The sequence below is a fragment of the Capra hircus genome, chromosome 10 (genome assembly GCF_001704415.2).
Source record: "Capra hircus breed San Clemente chromosome 10, ASM170441v1, whole genome shotgun sequence".
NCBI classification, from domain to species: Eukaryota; Metazoa; Chordata; class Mammalia; order Artiodactyla; family Bovidae; genus Capra; species Capra hircus.
Window position 1 is genome coordinate 59959036 of NC_030817.1, and position 16034 is coordinate 59975069.

At 33.4% G+C, this 16034-nt stretch overlaps 1 protein-coding gene across 1 annotated transcript in view; it reads left to right on the forward strand.

Moving 5' to 3' along the window:
* The window catches only part of SOS2 (SOS Ras/Rho guanine nucleotide exchange factor 2), a 101574-nt gene that overhangs the window by 68710 nt on the left and 16830 nt on the right, over positions 1–16034 (forward strand). Inside the window, exons 12-18 of the mRNA XM_018054371.1 lie at positions 1149–1271; positions 3697–3800; positions 6445–6667; positions 9735–9854; positions 10023–10185; positions 14669–14786; positions 15814–15986. Of these exons, the coding sequence (XP_017909860.1) occupies positions 1149–1271; positions 3697–3800; positions 6445–6667; positions 9735–9854; positions 10023–10185; positions 14669–14786; positions 15814–15986 (1024 nt within the window). The remainder of the gene's footprint in view (positions 1–1148; positions 1272–3696; positions 3801–6444; positions 6668–9734; positions 9855–10022; positions 10186–14668; positions 14787–15813; positions 15987–16034) is intronic.

Sequence of the window (16034 nt, forward strand, 5' to 3'; positions counted from 1 at the left end):
TAAATCCTTGGCAACATATTTGTCTGTATTATTTCCATTAGTATTTCTAAAAGATAAGTATTCTTATTAAAAGCATAATTACAATATCATATTTAGACCTCAAAAATTAAGATTTCCTTTATTGAGTAATTTTTAAAAATTAAGTTTTGAATTGACTTTTTCCTTTTTTACTATGTTAGTGGTACTTTAAAATGCTTTATAGGTTAAACTGTAGTATTTGAGCTTCAACATAATTTTGTTTTATATTTTAAAACTTAACCAGATTTTTATCTGGGCCTCTATCATTATGTTATTCCATGAAGCTAACTATACCAGACTGAGTCAGTATAATGTGCTATGAAGATTTACTTGGTTGCCTTTTCATGTTCAAAATAAGGAAGGCACATATGTTATATTTATTTATTTATTAATATTATTTATGTGAAAGTGTTAGTCACTGAGTTGTGTTTGACTCTTTGTGACTCCACGGACTGTAGCCCACCTGGCTCCTCTGTCCATGGAATTCTCCAGGCAAGAATATTGGGGTTGCTATTACCTTCTCCAGAGGATCTTCCTGATCCAGGGATCAAACCCCGGCCTCCTTCATTGCAGGCTGATTCACCACTGTCTGAGCCACCAGGGAAGCCCCGTTATTATATTTTAGCTACATTTCCTATGGTTGGGGAAGGTATTTTTTTTTAACTTTGATTTTTTTCCACTTAGTTATGTTTTTTAAATACTATTTAAAATTCACTGTGGGACTTCCTGTGGATTAATATTCATTTATTTAAGGAAAGTTACATTTACTTCCATTTTAATAAAATAAATATTAAAGATAGATTTAAGGTATCTATTTCTGTTATGGATTTAAAGAGGTCATACTCTGTGGATTGTCTTCTTGGATCTTTTCCACTCACCTTTTCTACGTTGGTCAGTGCTAGTTATTAAACTTTTGATAAAAGTAAGAATATAAGTATTCAGTACTATATAGCTAAAGGGCAGTTTTTTGTAGTATGTAGTACTTTAAGAGAAGTTTATCAGTTTCACTTTTCACATAAAAGGTAGGAAAGAAGTTTGCTTATTAGTTAAAATGTCTTTCCTGCTGTATTTGAAATCCTCATTTCTGTATGAACAACAAAAAATTTCTCTCATTTTGCTTTTCTTCTTAGATTTGAAATTCCAGAGCCAGAACCTACTGAAGCAGATAAATTGGCATTAGAAAAAGGCGAGCAGCCCATCAGTACAGACCTTAAAAGGTTTCGCAAGGAATACGTCCAACCAGTACAACTTAGGTTTGGCCTGAATATTGTATTTTTTATATGTCATTCAATTTTCAGTATATAGCTAGCACAAAAATTTTTACCTCTTAATTCAGATGTAGGTTATTTTATTAATTGCATAGCAGTTAAACTTTCAAGTTCTTTCTATGTGAAGCTACTCTTAATTCTCTGAAGAAATTTAATTATTAAAATATACTGTGTTATATGCATCAGATATCTGTCACAGGCAATAGGTTATGGCTTACAGGTTAGGGTACCTAATAAGTAAAAATATTTTAATTTTATATGAATTTTGCCTACTGTCAGTCCTCTCTACACTTTTGATTTCGTTTTTGTCTCAGTGTGATCAGTTAGTAATCCTGGACTTTTTTCTGTTTGTCATATTTATGAAAGTTCTAGTTCTTTCCCCACTCTTTTCCCACAAGATAGATCCATATATGTTACTTACCTGCTGCTGCTGCTGCTGCTGCTGCCAAGTCGTGTCAGTCGTGTCCGACTCTGTGCGACCCCATAGACGGCAGCTCATCAGGCTCCACCGTCCCTGGGATTCTCCAGGCAAGAACACTGGAGTGGGTTGCCATTTCTTTCTCCAGTGCATGAAAGGGAAAAGTGAAAGTGAAGTCGCTCAGTCATGTCTGACTCTTAGCGACCCCATGGACTGCAGTCTACCAGGCTCCTCCATCCATGGGATTCTCCAGGCAAGAGTACTGGAGTGGGGTGCCATTGCCTTCTCTGTTACTTACCTAAACAATGTCATTTCAGTAATTGATTTTTTATGACTTTGAAAAAAAAATTTATTGAAATACAGTTGATTTATAATCTTGTGTTTCAGGTGTACAGCAAAGTGATTCAGTTTTATATATACTTTTTATCTTTTTTAGATTGTTTTCCATTATAGGTTATAACAAGATAATGAGCATTGTTCCCAGTGTTATACAGTTGGTCTTTGTTGGTTATCTATGTAATAATTTCTAAAAATGTATTTAGTAATAACATCTGCCAGTTGTTATGTTACTCTGTGTGCCTAAGTGCTTTATCTTTTTTATTTTGTCCTCACAGTTACTATTTTCACTTTGTTTAAAACAAAATTGAAAGTGAACAGAATCAAGTAATTTGAGATAGGTCATATAAAAGGAGTGACAGGACACGGTCCAAACTTACATCTGACTGCCTGAGCCAGTGCTTGCTTGTTTGTTTCAGTGTTCAGTGAGCCTTGAAAATGGAAAGCTCCTTTGATTAGGCCTATTTATAGTGCAAGTGAAAATCAAAACTTTTACCTCACCTTTTCTTGGGAAAACTGAGATTTCTTATTAGTTATATATGATTAAATATTTCTCCTGTAAATGTTAAGGTTCCTTGGTTAAGGTTAACCAGTAAACTGAAAATTTAAAACTAAGTATACTAAATGTTTATTTTCAAGGATAATTGCCACAAATAAATGCAGTTTTGGAGGAGTGATGATGCTTCCAACTATATATCTTTTAGCCAAAACTTTGTATGTCATTCTTTGTTTAAGAAGATAATGCATTAAGCCACTGAGCTAACCAGGCACTTAAGGTTGTTTTATTCCAGATAGCATTAGAAATTTAGAGTATTTTCCTAGTCTGGGGAAGAAACTATTGCCTGACAACTACTGGGTGGTTGTGGAGGGTATAGGTGGGAAGATAATCTAGAAATAGTCATTCATTGAAATAATGAAAGAAAAATGCTAATGAAATTTATATTAACTGTATCTTTGTGATGGAGAATGGAATGTTATATTTGTGTTAATTGTTTACATCTTTATTCGCAAGGTGTAAGTAATTATTTTTGAGGTACTATAAAACAAAATGGGCTTCCCAGGTGGTGCTTGGTGGTAAAGAGCCCGCCTGCCAGTGCAGGCAGATGTAAGAGCCTTGGGTTCGATCCCTGGGTTGGGAAGATCTTCTGGAGGAGAGCATGGCAACTCCCTCCAGTACTCTTGTCTAGAGAATCCCATGGACAGGGGAGCCTCGCAGGGTGCAGTCCATAGGGCTGCACAGAGTTGGACACAACTGAAGTGATTAAGCAGCAGCAGCGTAAAACAAAATAGCTCTGTCAGAAATACTTTTGTCTTTTGAAATAAAAGAATGTGAGCCTACCTGCAAATACAGATAATTTGATAATAGTACTTGCATTTAGAACCAAATACACTAAATCTTAGTTGGTTTTCAAATTTTAGATCTTTCAAAGAAATCCTTTTACAATTGAAGAACTTAAAAGTATCTTTTGTAATTACAGAGAATACATTTTCTACATATAAAAAAAGAAAAGGTACTTTTCCATGCTTATAAAATTAAACTCTTAGGTTTTATATTGGCCCTAGTGTATAAAAGTATCACCATGGCATTAGAGAAGTGAAAGAAGTATAATTGAATGCTTGGGTTTTACTAAAATGTGTTTCTTTTCATTTTGTCAGGGTCTTAAATGTGTTTCGGCACTGGGTTGAACACCATTTTTATGACTTTGAAAGAGACTTGGAGCTGCTTGAAAGACTAGAATTCTTCATTTCAAGTGTAAGAGGTATATTATTTAAAGATTTGATTGACTCTTCTGTTGCATATGAGGTTTTTTTTTTTTAATTTATGTGACTTTCAGTTTAAGAAGATAAACTATTTTTCATTTTAAAAAAGAAGTAAGATTTGGAATAATTTTTATAGACTTTAAGGCTCTCATATGTTTAGAACCACCTGAAGTGTTAAAGGTTTTTAGGAAAATCTTTTTTTTTTAAAGAAGTCAGATGTCCTCTTTAGTAAATTTAAAACTTTATCTCATCTCATCGCTGCCACTCCTTTAACTAATTAAATATTTGTGTAATTTAACCTGTTTATTTTCCTTTATCTTAGTTTTGAATGGTTAACAGCTTCTTGGTATTGGTCGTTTAGTCACTAAGTTATATCCAACTCTTGCGACCCCATGGACCTTAGCGTGTCAGACTCCTCTACCCATGGGATTCTCCAGGCAAGAATACTGGAGTTGGTTGCCATTTCCTTCTCCAGGGGATCTTCCCGACCTAGGAATTGAACCCAGGTCTTATGCATTGCAGGCATGTATTCTTTACCAACTGAGCTATGAGGGAAGCCCTAATAGCTTCTTAAATAATATCTATTTCCCCTGGAAAAGTTTTTGGTATATTTTTGACACCTAAAAGATAGGGGTTTCCTACCTGAAGTTGCAGAGCACAGTCCATAAAATGAAACTCTAGGCAGTGAGCATCAAACAAATGATGTATCAAAATATGCAACATATCAGATATATGCTACTGAATCCAGAAAATTCGTGTTTTCCCTGATAGTGAAAAGTGAAAGTGAAGTCACTCAGTCGTGTCCGACCCTCAGCGACCCCATGGACTGCAGCCTACCAGGCTCCTCTGTCCATGGGATTTTCCAGGCAAGAGTACTGGAGTGGGGTGCCACTGCCTTAAAAATATTGGAATACTGTAAATTAAATATAGCTTCTTTCATCTCCTACTTATTCTTTAAGGTGAATTTTACTTAAAATAGAGATTGTGATTTGTTTCAATTTTGAGATGTTTAAAACACATTTTTATCATGTGTGCTTTATAGTACTAAGTTGATTTTTAATTTAATGTTCTTAATGAAGACACTAGATTTTATTTGCTATAAGAAGCTTCTAAAATACACATATTAAAATAAAACAATTAAATAGTTTTGTTTAAAAGCCTTTCCAATACAAGTTATTGCTCAAGATAACTCAGTAGTTGATGAGGGAAAGTTTTTTTTTTGGAAGATTTTTTTAAATAATATTTATTTGTTTTTAATTGATTGATGATTACTTTATAGTATTGGCTTTATCTCTGTCATACATCAACATTAATTAACCATAGTGTACGTATGTCCCCTCCCTCTTTAACCTTCCCATCTCCCTCCCCATCCCACCCCTCTAGGTTACTGCAGAGCCCCAGTTTGAGTTCCCTGAGTCATACAGAAAATTTCCATTGGCTGCCTATTTTACATATGTAGTGTATATACTTCTGTGTGACTCTCTCCATTCATCTCACCCTCTCCTTCCACTCTCCTGCTGCCCTTGTCCATAAGTCTTGTCTCTGTCTGTGTCTCCACTGCTGCCCTTCAAATAGGTTCATCATTACTCTCTCTATCGATTCCATATATGTGTGTTAATACATAATATTTATTTTTCTCTTTCTGACTTACTTCACTCTATATAATAGGATCTGGAGAACTGACTCAAATGTGTTCCTTTTTATGGCTGAGTAGTATTCCACTGTATATATGCACCGCAGCTTCTTTATCCAGTCATCTGTTGACGGACATCTAGGTTGCTTTCATGTCTAGCTGTTGTAGAGTGCTGCAGTGAACATAGGGGTGCATGTGTCTTTTTCCGTTTTGGTTTCCTCAGGGTATATGCCTAGAAATGGTAATTGCTGGGTCGTAAGAGGGAAAGGTTTTGTAAAAGCATTGCAACTAATGAGTGAAGAAGGAATGACAGAATTAGAATATGACCATTTCTCAAACTCACAGTAACATCATAAAGACATTTTATGCCTCCTGTTAGAAATATTCTTGCAAGTATTCATGTTTAAAGTTTGTCCTGGACCAGATCAATCTGTATATGTTGACTTACAGAAAATACAGAGACAGAGAAATAGGGCTGATGACACCACAAAGATTGAATTGGCAAAATTTAGACTTGGGAAACACAAGTGACTGAACTTCAACAAATAAATTGTCTGAAGAAATGAGAGATAAGAGAGGAACCTGTTGATTAATGGAGTCTTGAGACATACTGACTCAGTGTAATGTGTACATCTTGTTTGGATCCTATTTCCTACAAACCAACTGTAGGAAGACAGTTGGTTCCCTGAGACAATCAGAGAAATGTGAATACTAACTAAATATTTGTTGATATTAAGAAGGTACTGTCATTTTTATATGTGATAATGATATTCGTTTTTTTTTAAGTCTTAACTTTCAGATACATACTGAAATAGGAATGAAATTATATTATACCTTCGATTTGCTTTGAAATAATATAAGAAATAGAGGGAGGACAGGAGTGATATTAGGTAAAACAGTGGCCGTGAGTTGATAATTGTTGAAAGTAGATGAAAGTTACAAATTATATGAATATTTGCAGTTAATGTTTGTCAAATAAAGGGCTTTTTTTGTTTGTGTTCTTTTTCTAGGGAAAGCTATGAAGAAATGGGTAGAGTCAATTGCTAAGATCATCAAGAGGAAAAAACAAGCTCAGGCAAATGGTATAAGCCATAATATTACCTTTGAAAGTCCACCTCCACCAATTGAATGGCATATCAGCAGACCAGGACAGTTTGAAACATTTGATCTCATGACACTTCATCCAATAGAAATTGCACGTCAGCTGACCCTTTTGGAATCTGATCTCTACAGGTAGACAATAAACATTAATTTGCTGCTGTGTTGAACATTTCTATCTATTTTCAGAACTTTCTGAAAATTGTTCATGTGTACTTAAAAGTAAGTCGTCTATTCTTATGGTCTAGGAAGAAAGTTCATAGCAATTTTTTAATTATAATCTGTTCTGCAAGTGCAAGTCTTATAAATCATTGCTCTTTAGGCCTAGATTAGGTACTAGCAGTCCTTCACAAGAGGAGTGGCAAAGAGAAGACTGATACAGTAGAATGAGCAGGCACTTGAGACTGTCACCCAGCTCCTGTTCCTGATGCTGTCTCATATTGCTTTAGTTTAACTTGGTTCAGTTAAAAAAGACAGTCAGTATAGATACTAGGCTCTGGGCAGCTCAGTCCATAGACTATAGAGTGAGATAAACTTTCTTTTTTTTTGCAAATACTCTGTAATAAAAATTTTGACTTGGGACTTGACTGGCTTAGCTTTGCAAGGCAGATGAATAACAGTTCTTAGTGGAATAAAAATTTCTTCACTTCTTTTAAGGAGTCTCAAATATTTTAGCTATTTGAAATTAGTATTGACTTTAAGGATTTTTGAAGTAGATGATGAACCATACTTAAAACTTGTAAATCATTTTCTTTTGTTTATAAGGATTGCTAGTAATACGCTTGACTATTTTTATCTGTATCCCATCGTTTGTCTTATATATAAAGCAGTTCCTGCCATCATCCTGTATCCACACACATCACCCATTTACAACCTAACTTTTTAGTATCATGGCTATGGCATTTCCAGGGTCACTCTCTACTCCAAATCAGACACTTCCCTTTGTCATATTATTTATTTCAAATTTTATTCCAAAATTACTAACTCATGTATCTCATTCTCTCTTTTCAACTTGCTTTATCAACTTCTTCGTCTGTCAGGTTTTTTTTTTTTTAAACCCCTATCTTTTCCCAGTGCGTTAGCTTCTTTCTGTCTTCTCCTCCCTCATAATATAAGCTTTCTTCTTTCATTTACAACCCAGGTTCCTGTGAAGAGTAGAGGCCTTGCAAAAAAAAGACTCTAGGCCTTGTAGGTAATCACCACCCACTAACCTGCACCACTGTGGTTGTATCAAAAACTTCACTGCATTCAGGAGCTGCTTTTGAAATACAAACATCCTTAAGAAATTACCCTAATTAGCAGCCATTGTTTTTTTAAACTGAGATTACACAGGGAAAAGAAAGAATATATAAAGTTTAATGTTAGTGGAGAGTGTAGAAAGACACCAGATATAAAACTTGACCTTTAGAACTGGGTTTCTGATATGCCCTGGTTGTGCTGTTCAGACTTTAGCACACACATCAGAGGTTGTTACCATCTGATTCAGAGTGTCATGTTATATTTTAAATAATTTGGAGTTCAAGTCATTTTTGTTTGAATTATAGGATTTTTTTAAGGAAAAAAGTTTTTGAAATTGTAGTTGATACACAATATTGTATTAGTTTCACATATACATTATAGTGACTCAATATTTTTGTGGCTATTTTATTTAAAGTTATTATAAAATATTGGCTGTATTCCCTGTACTATACGATATATCCTTGTAGCTTATTTGTTTTGTTCATAGTACTTTATTACATCTTAATTACCTACCCCAGTTGCTCCTCCCCCTTCTTCTTCCTTACCTATAACCACTAGTTTGTTCTCTATATCTATGAGTCTGTTATATTCATTTGTTGGTTATATTTTTTAGATTCCATATATATGTGATAACGTGTTCTCTTACTTTGCTTGACTTATTTCATGTCACATAATACCCTCTAGGTTCATGGGCACTTAAGTTGTTTCTTTACTGTGGGATTTGTGATAGGTGGGAATGAAGAGACTTATTACTTAGATAACAAAGCACATAGTATGAAATTAGATTTTTCCGTACAGTGTTACATGAATGGACATCAGGAATAAAAAAGCACTGAGCTCTATGTGGACCTACTTTCAAAACATAGAAATACCTTTGTTAAGTGATATGTGTATTATGGATGAAGGATACCATACGTAAAACATTGACACTCTGTAAACTAAATTTCTGGTGAAATAATAAAACCAATTAAGAAAATTTATTTCCAAGACTGTTCAAAGTACCCTTTTGTACTCAAATCTACTGAACTTTTTTATTATTATAACAGCCACGTCTATAGGACAGTGATGGCAATGCCATTGGTCAATATTTTAAAAATCATATAATCCTGAATCACTGTATACAGTGATTTTAGCTGCTTTTTCAACTGATTGTTTTTTATTAAAAAATATAGATGATAATACAGTAAGGGCTCAACAACAAAAGCATTACAATTCCAATCCCATTCCTCTTCTTTCTCCCAAAGGATAATTGCTATCTTATATTTGGCATTTACTACTATGTGTGTCTTTATAATTTATATACATACAACCATTCATAAACAACACGTAGCATTATTCTATACATTTTAAGTCTGTTTCTACCTGTGTATCATTCTGTAACTTGTTTTTTTACTTAAATCATTTCTGCCATTTGTTCAAGTTGCTGAGTATCGCTCCAGGCTGGTTATTTTAACTGCTGTATTGTATTCCATTGTATGAATACTCCACAATTTATCCATTCTCTTGATGATGAGCATTTAGGTTGTTTGGGATTTTTCACTCTTGCAAATTTTGCCCCACTGAACGTTCTTAGAAATGCTAAATGATCTAGTATGTATATCTTCAATGTTATGAGATATTGTGAAATTTTAAAAGTGGTTATATCTAATTTTACTTGTACATCAGTGAGGGGGAGTTCTCTTTTTTCAACATTTTTATCCATTTGGTGTTAAACTTCTTTTATAGTGATAGCAATAAAGTGGGATTTCATTGTGGTTTAATGTTCTTTTCTCTGAGTAAAAGTTAAAATATTCTTTCATGTCCATAGCTATTCAGTTCTGTTTCTCTGTAAATTATCTCCTTGTATGTTTGTTCACTTATCTTTTAAACTAGTTATCTTTTTCTTATTAAGCTTTTGGAGGCCTTTAAATAATTTTGATACTGATCCCTTGTAGATTAAGTGCATGGATTTTTGGTTCCACAGGAAAGTTCAACCTTCTGAACTTGTAGGGAGTGTATGGACCAAAGAAGATAAAGAAATAAACTCTCCAAATTTATTAAAAATGATTCGCCACACCACAAATCTCACCCTCTGGTTTGAAAAGTAAGTTTTTACTTACTTTGTATTATTACTTCTTAATATATTCTATAACATTAAGTCACATATAAGCAAACATTCTGGCTGAAAATGTATATCTTTTCTGTATGAAACAAGGCACTTGCTTCTTGCTTTCTAAGCCATGTTTTTTGTTGTTGTTGTTGTTGTTGTTAGATGCATTGTGGAGGCAGAAAATTTTGAGGAACGGGTGGCAATACTGAGTAGAATTATAGAAATTCTGCAAGTTTTTCAAGATTTGAATAATTTCAATGGTGTATTGGAGATCGTCAGTGCAGTAAATTCAGTATCAGTCTATAGACTAGATCATACCTTTGAGGTAAGTTTTAGGCTTAAATAGTTTATCTTTTGAGAGGAGACAAATTAATGTAAAGAAGATTCCTTGTACCACCAATCTTTTTTGAGTAAATCCTTTATAAATAATCTATCTTACTCCTGAAGCACAGTATCTCAATATTAGAAAATACATCAATATATGCTAGTAAGGCTAGAATTCATCAAAGAATATGTGTTTTGTGACTGTTTAATATGCTTACCTAAATGCTTCCCTAATGATTCCGATGGTAAGTATTCTGCCTGCAACTCAGGAGACCCAGGGATTGAACCCAGGGAAGATCTCCTGGAGAAGGGAATGGCTACCCACTCCGGTATTCTTACCTGGACAGTTCCACAGACACAGGCACCTAGTGGGCTATAGCGCATGGGCTCACAACCAGCTGGACTCAACTGAGCGACTGACACGTTCACTTTCAGATGTATAAAGTTCCAAATGTATTTTTTCAGCAGTACATTGACTGACAGTTTCAAATAAATGACTAAATATATTTTAAATATAAACATACAAATTACTTTAATTACCTGTAGTATATAGTCAAGTAACATGGAGAGAATGCTTTCTAAAACTTAAATGTTTTTTTAATTATAAAAAATAATTGTGTAAACATGGTGTATGTTTTCATGTTTATCATTAAAAATTTGGAAGATATAGAAAGTATAGAAAATTTAGAGACTCAGCCATGTAAATGTATTTGCCTTTGAGAATATGAACTTTTATAGTGTTACTGGAAAGTAATCTGACAACATTTAATCTGATGTTAAAATACACATACTTTTGGACACAGAATAAAAGGCTCAGGACTATAAAATTAAGGTACAAAGATCTAGTTTCTGCAGCATTAAATGTACTAATAGTAGCAGAAAGCTAGATCCAACCTGTATGTCCATCAGTAGGAGAATGATTATGTTATCCTATCCCTATCATGTGGAGTATTGGTTGGCTAGGGGGAAAAAGTGACTAGAATCTATGTGTATGTCTTGAAAGAATAGTGTGACATTCAGGGGAAAAGCCATTTCAAAAATCTTTAGAAAAATTTATATAGTATGATTTCATTTTGATAGAACAGAACAGAACAAACTCGAAACATGTAAGTGGAGTTGCACAAGCATTGAGAAGAGTGTGGAAGGATATGTACTCTTCACTTAGCATTCATTCTTACAGTGGGTTGTGATTAGAGGGGAGTATAGGGTTAAACTGCTTTCATGTGTGTGTTTTTCTATTTGAGTGTTTGCATGTTATTGATTTGTATGGACATATTATATATTAAAGATGTTAATAGTCAAATATTGCCAAATATTAATCTAAGAGGCTAATAACTTCAGTTCTCATTTTGTAAACTCTAAAGAAATATATTCATTTTGAGAGGTTAAGCTTTAGTTTCTTAAAATATTAAATGTTCAACAATATTTCTTACTTCCCTGGTGGCTCAGAGGTTAAAGCGTCTGCCTCCAATGCGGGAGACCTGGGTTCGATCCCTGGGTCTGGATGATCCCCTGGAGAAGGAAATGGCAACCCACTCCAGTATTCTTGCCTGGAGAAGCCCACGGACGGAGGAGCCTGGTAGGCTACAGTCCATGGGGTTGCAAAGAGTCAGACACGACTGAGCGACTTCACCTTAACAATATTTCTTAAAATAGGTATATGGTATAAGGAATAAAAATGCAAAAAAAAAAGCCTGTTTACCTGGCATCCAGTTTAAAAACCTTTCCCAATTCCATCTCCTTTGTCCTTTCAGAGCCAACTACTGTGCTAAATCTGTGCTTATCATTCTTTTGCTTTTTTCTATAGTTTTACTATTTGTAGCACTAAACAATGTTGTTTTATTTTTCTTCTTTCTCAATTATATGTGAATATAATTCTTCCAAGACTTTTTTCACTCAGTATTATTTTCCTAAAATTCATCCGTATTGTTTCTTATAATTATAGGCCATTCTTTTTTACAGTTGTATCATATTATAGAAATAGATTCAAGGGATTAGATCTGATAGACAGAGTGCCTGAAGAACTATGGACGGAGGTTTGTAACATTATACAGGAAGTGACGATCAGAACTATCCCCAAGAGGAAGAAATGCAGAAAGGCAAAATGGTTATCTGAGGAGGGCTTACAAATAACTGAGAAAAGAAGAGAATCGAAAGACAAAGGAGAAAAGGAAAGATATATCCATCTGAATGCAGAGTTCCGAAGAAGAGCAAGGAGAGATAAGAACCCTTCCTAAGTGATCAATGCAAAAAAAAAAATAGAGGAAAACAACAGAATGGGAAAAACTAGAGATCTCATCAAGAAAATTATAGAAATAACTTTACTAAAATTTATTTATTTGCTTATTTATTTATTAGCTAATGGTCATTCATATTGTTTCTAGTTTGATGCTATTATTGTCATAAGCATTTTCTACCTGTGTCCTGGTGCATACATATACAAATTTCTCTTACATACCTAGAAGTAGAATTATTGGATGATAGAATAGATAATGCCCAGTTGTTTTCTCTAATTACTGTACCAGTTTATACTCCCACTGGAAACATACGAACTCTGGTTGTTCCACATTCTCACTGACACTTGATATTGTCAGTTCTTTTAATTTTTCCAGTCTTGTGGTTTGGGTTTATAATTTCTTGATTTCTATTGAGTTTGAACCTCTTTTAAGATGTTTATTGGCTCTTTGTACTGTGGAAATTTTTTTACTTTTCTTGCTTGAGTTTTTCTCTTGAATTTGTATGAGTTCTCTCATATACTATATTTTAATCCTTTGTCAGTTATGTTTGTTTTAAATACCTTTTTTCCAGATAAAAGCTTCTGTTTTCACTATTTTTATTATGTCTTTTGATGAACAAAAATTATTAATGTCACATTTATTTTTTCCTTTGTAATTTGTGGCTGTTGGTGTCTTGTATAGTAGATCCTCCTCTGTTATCTTAATGTTTTATCTGTCTCATTAAGTCCTTAATCTAGCTGGAAACAAGTTTTGAGTATGGAGTCTAATTTCATTTTGTGTTCCATTTGGCTAGCCAGATGACCCCACAAGTTTATTAAAAGTACATTCTTTCCTCATTGATCTCTAGGTGCCAGCTATGTCACGAGTTGAGTATCCATTAATGTATGGTCCTGTTCTGGTTCCTCTGTCCTGTTCCTTTAATGTATTCCATTATTCCTGTGCTAGTGCCGCATGTTTAAATTGCCAAAATTTTATACTAGTTCTTGATACACTATAGTAGGCCAAGTCCCCACCAAGCTTCCTTTTTCAAGAGTGATTTACTCTTTTTTTTTTAGTTCCCAAGCAGGGATTGAACCTGGACTCCAGCAGTGAAAGCACTGAGTGCTAACCACTGGACTGTCAGGGAATTCCCAAGAGTGACTTATTCTTGACCTTTTGCTGTTATGTAATTGTAGAATCATCTGAAAGGTTGGGATTTTGATAAGAATTGTATAGGTTCTATAAATCAATTATGAAGAACTGACATTTTTACAATAATGAATCCTCCCAACTACGAACATAGTGTATCTCTCCATTTATTTATTTAATGAAGTTTTATGGTTTTATTGATGAAGACCTCACAACTGTTTTGTTAGATTTATATTAGAATATTTTAAATTTTGTTTTCTTTATTGATGATATCTAAAAATGCAGTTGATTTTTGCCTATTGGTTTTATATCCAGCAATATTGCTAAATTCTTTCATTAACATTCTATATGTAGATTTATTACATTTCTTTACATAATCATTTCCTCTGTGAATACTGGCAATTTTTCTTCTCAGTCGCTAGTCTTTTATTTATTTAATTTTCTTGTCCATTCTAGTTAGAACCTCTGTAGAGTACTGAATAAAATTTACAGTGCAGTCACCTTTGCTTTTCCTTAAGTTAAAGGAAATGAGTTGAGTGGTTTTTCATCAGGTATGTTTGCTGTCAATTTGTGTGTGTGTGCATGTGTGTGTGTGTGTGTGTGTTTGTATGTATCAGGTTAAAAATAAAATAACTGACTTTTAATTACAAAATGTAATAATGAAATATAAAATAAATGACTGCTTACTTGGTTTAATAAATTTTTCTTCAATTCTTTCTCCCTCCCCTGGCCTTCTCCTCTTTACCAAAATCTTACTACCTTTAGTCCCAAAAGACTTTGCAGTAGAAAAATACTTGAATGCCATGGGATTATATTTTTCTCCCCTAGCTATAACCTGAAGCTCCAGCTAATCAGCATTATAACTAATAATGTCTTAAGGAAGATTGTTTTATTGTTTAATCCTCTAATTTATATTAGGAAAAAACTAAGTTTTAAAGTTCTGTATTTATAGATAAGTCATTTCCAGCAAGTAGAGATAAGAATACTACTGATCTCTTAGTTTAAAAGCTTTTTTTTCAAACATTTGTACAATATTAAAATTGAAAGCTCTGCACCTAAAAAATATGATTGAGTTGTTTTTTAAAAAAACAAATTATACTCTATTTATATATTTTAAAGGCGTTGCAGGAAAGAAAAAGGAAAATTTTGGATGAAGCTGTGGAATTAAGTCAAGATCATTTTAAAAAATATCTAGTGAAACTTAAGTCAATCAATCCACCCTGTGTGCCTTTTTTTGGTAAGTTACACAATATGGATTTATATATATATATTTTTTGGATTTATATTTTGAGGGAGAGTTTGTTATATAGCAAAAAGAGACCAGCCTTTAAAAGCAGATAGTCCTGATTTTATATCTGAGCACATCTACATTTATTAGCTGTCTATATTGATAAATAAAACCTAAACTCTATATGTAGACTCTTATCTATAAAACTTGTAATTCTGGTAATTATCTCATAGAGTTGTAAGGAGTCCTGTGGAATCTCTTCTATAAGAACAGTAGTCTCATTCATGAGGGCTCCAACCTCATAAGTTTAGCACCTCTCAAAGGCCTCACCACCTCATTCTGTCACATTGGGCATTAGGATTTCATCATATGAATTTTGAACATTCGACCATTCAAATTATAGCACACACCAAAAAATGTCTCCAAACATTCCCAGATGCCTGTCCCCTGCGGGACAAAATTGTCCCCAGTTGAGAGCCACTGGTGTAAATGAATCTAATTATGTGTGAAAGAGAAACTGAAAACTTTCTTCCGGTCCAAAACTGAAGAGTAATTCTTTTGTGTCTAAATTACAGGCTTTGGGAAAGCAGAATTAGTTTACAAATCTGTAGTCTTATTAACCAGAATTGGCTTAAAATTAATTTGTTGGTTAGTAATCACTTAAGATCATTGGTGTTACATATTTTACCAATAATCATTTAAGATCATTGGCGTTAAATATTTATAAGTAAATATTAAAATGGTTAGAGTAGATTTAACACATAATTTAGACTGTGAATGAATCCTCCCTTTTATTTTAGGCTATTAGACTAAGAAATAGCAAATTAAGCCCAAACCCTAATTTTCTTTCAACTTTAAATTATTTCCATCCATGTAAAAAATTCTTCATGTAGAGTTGATTATTAAATATATCAGAGATTTCACTAGTAAGACCTGCTGTATTATAGGATGTCTTTCAACTTTACTAGATCAATTGTTTTCCCAAATGGTTAAGTAACCAATTTTAAAACTTTTCTTCAAATACTTTTTTTACTAGGAATATATTTAACAAATATACTGAAGACTGAAGAAGGGAATAATGATTTTTTAAAAAAGAAAGGGAAAGATTTAATCAATTTCAGTAAGAGGAGGAAAGTAGCTGAAATTACTGGAGAAATTCAGCAGTATCAAAATCAACCTTACTGTTTACGGATAGAACCAGAAATGAGGGTAAATATTTTCTTTACTTATCTTTAAAAGAGAACATGTTAAGTCCTC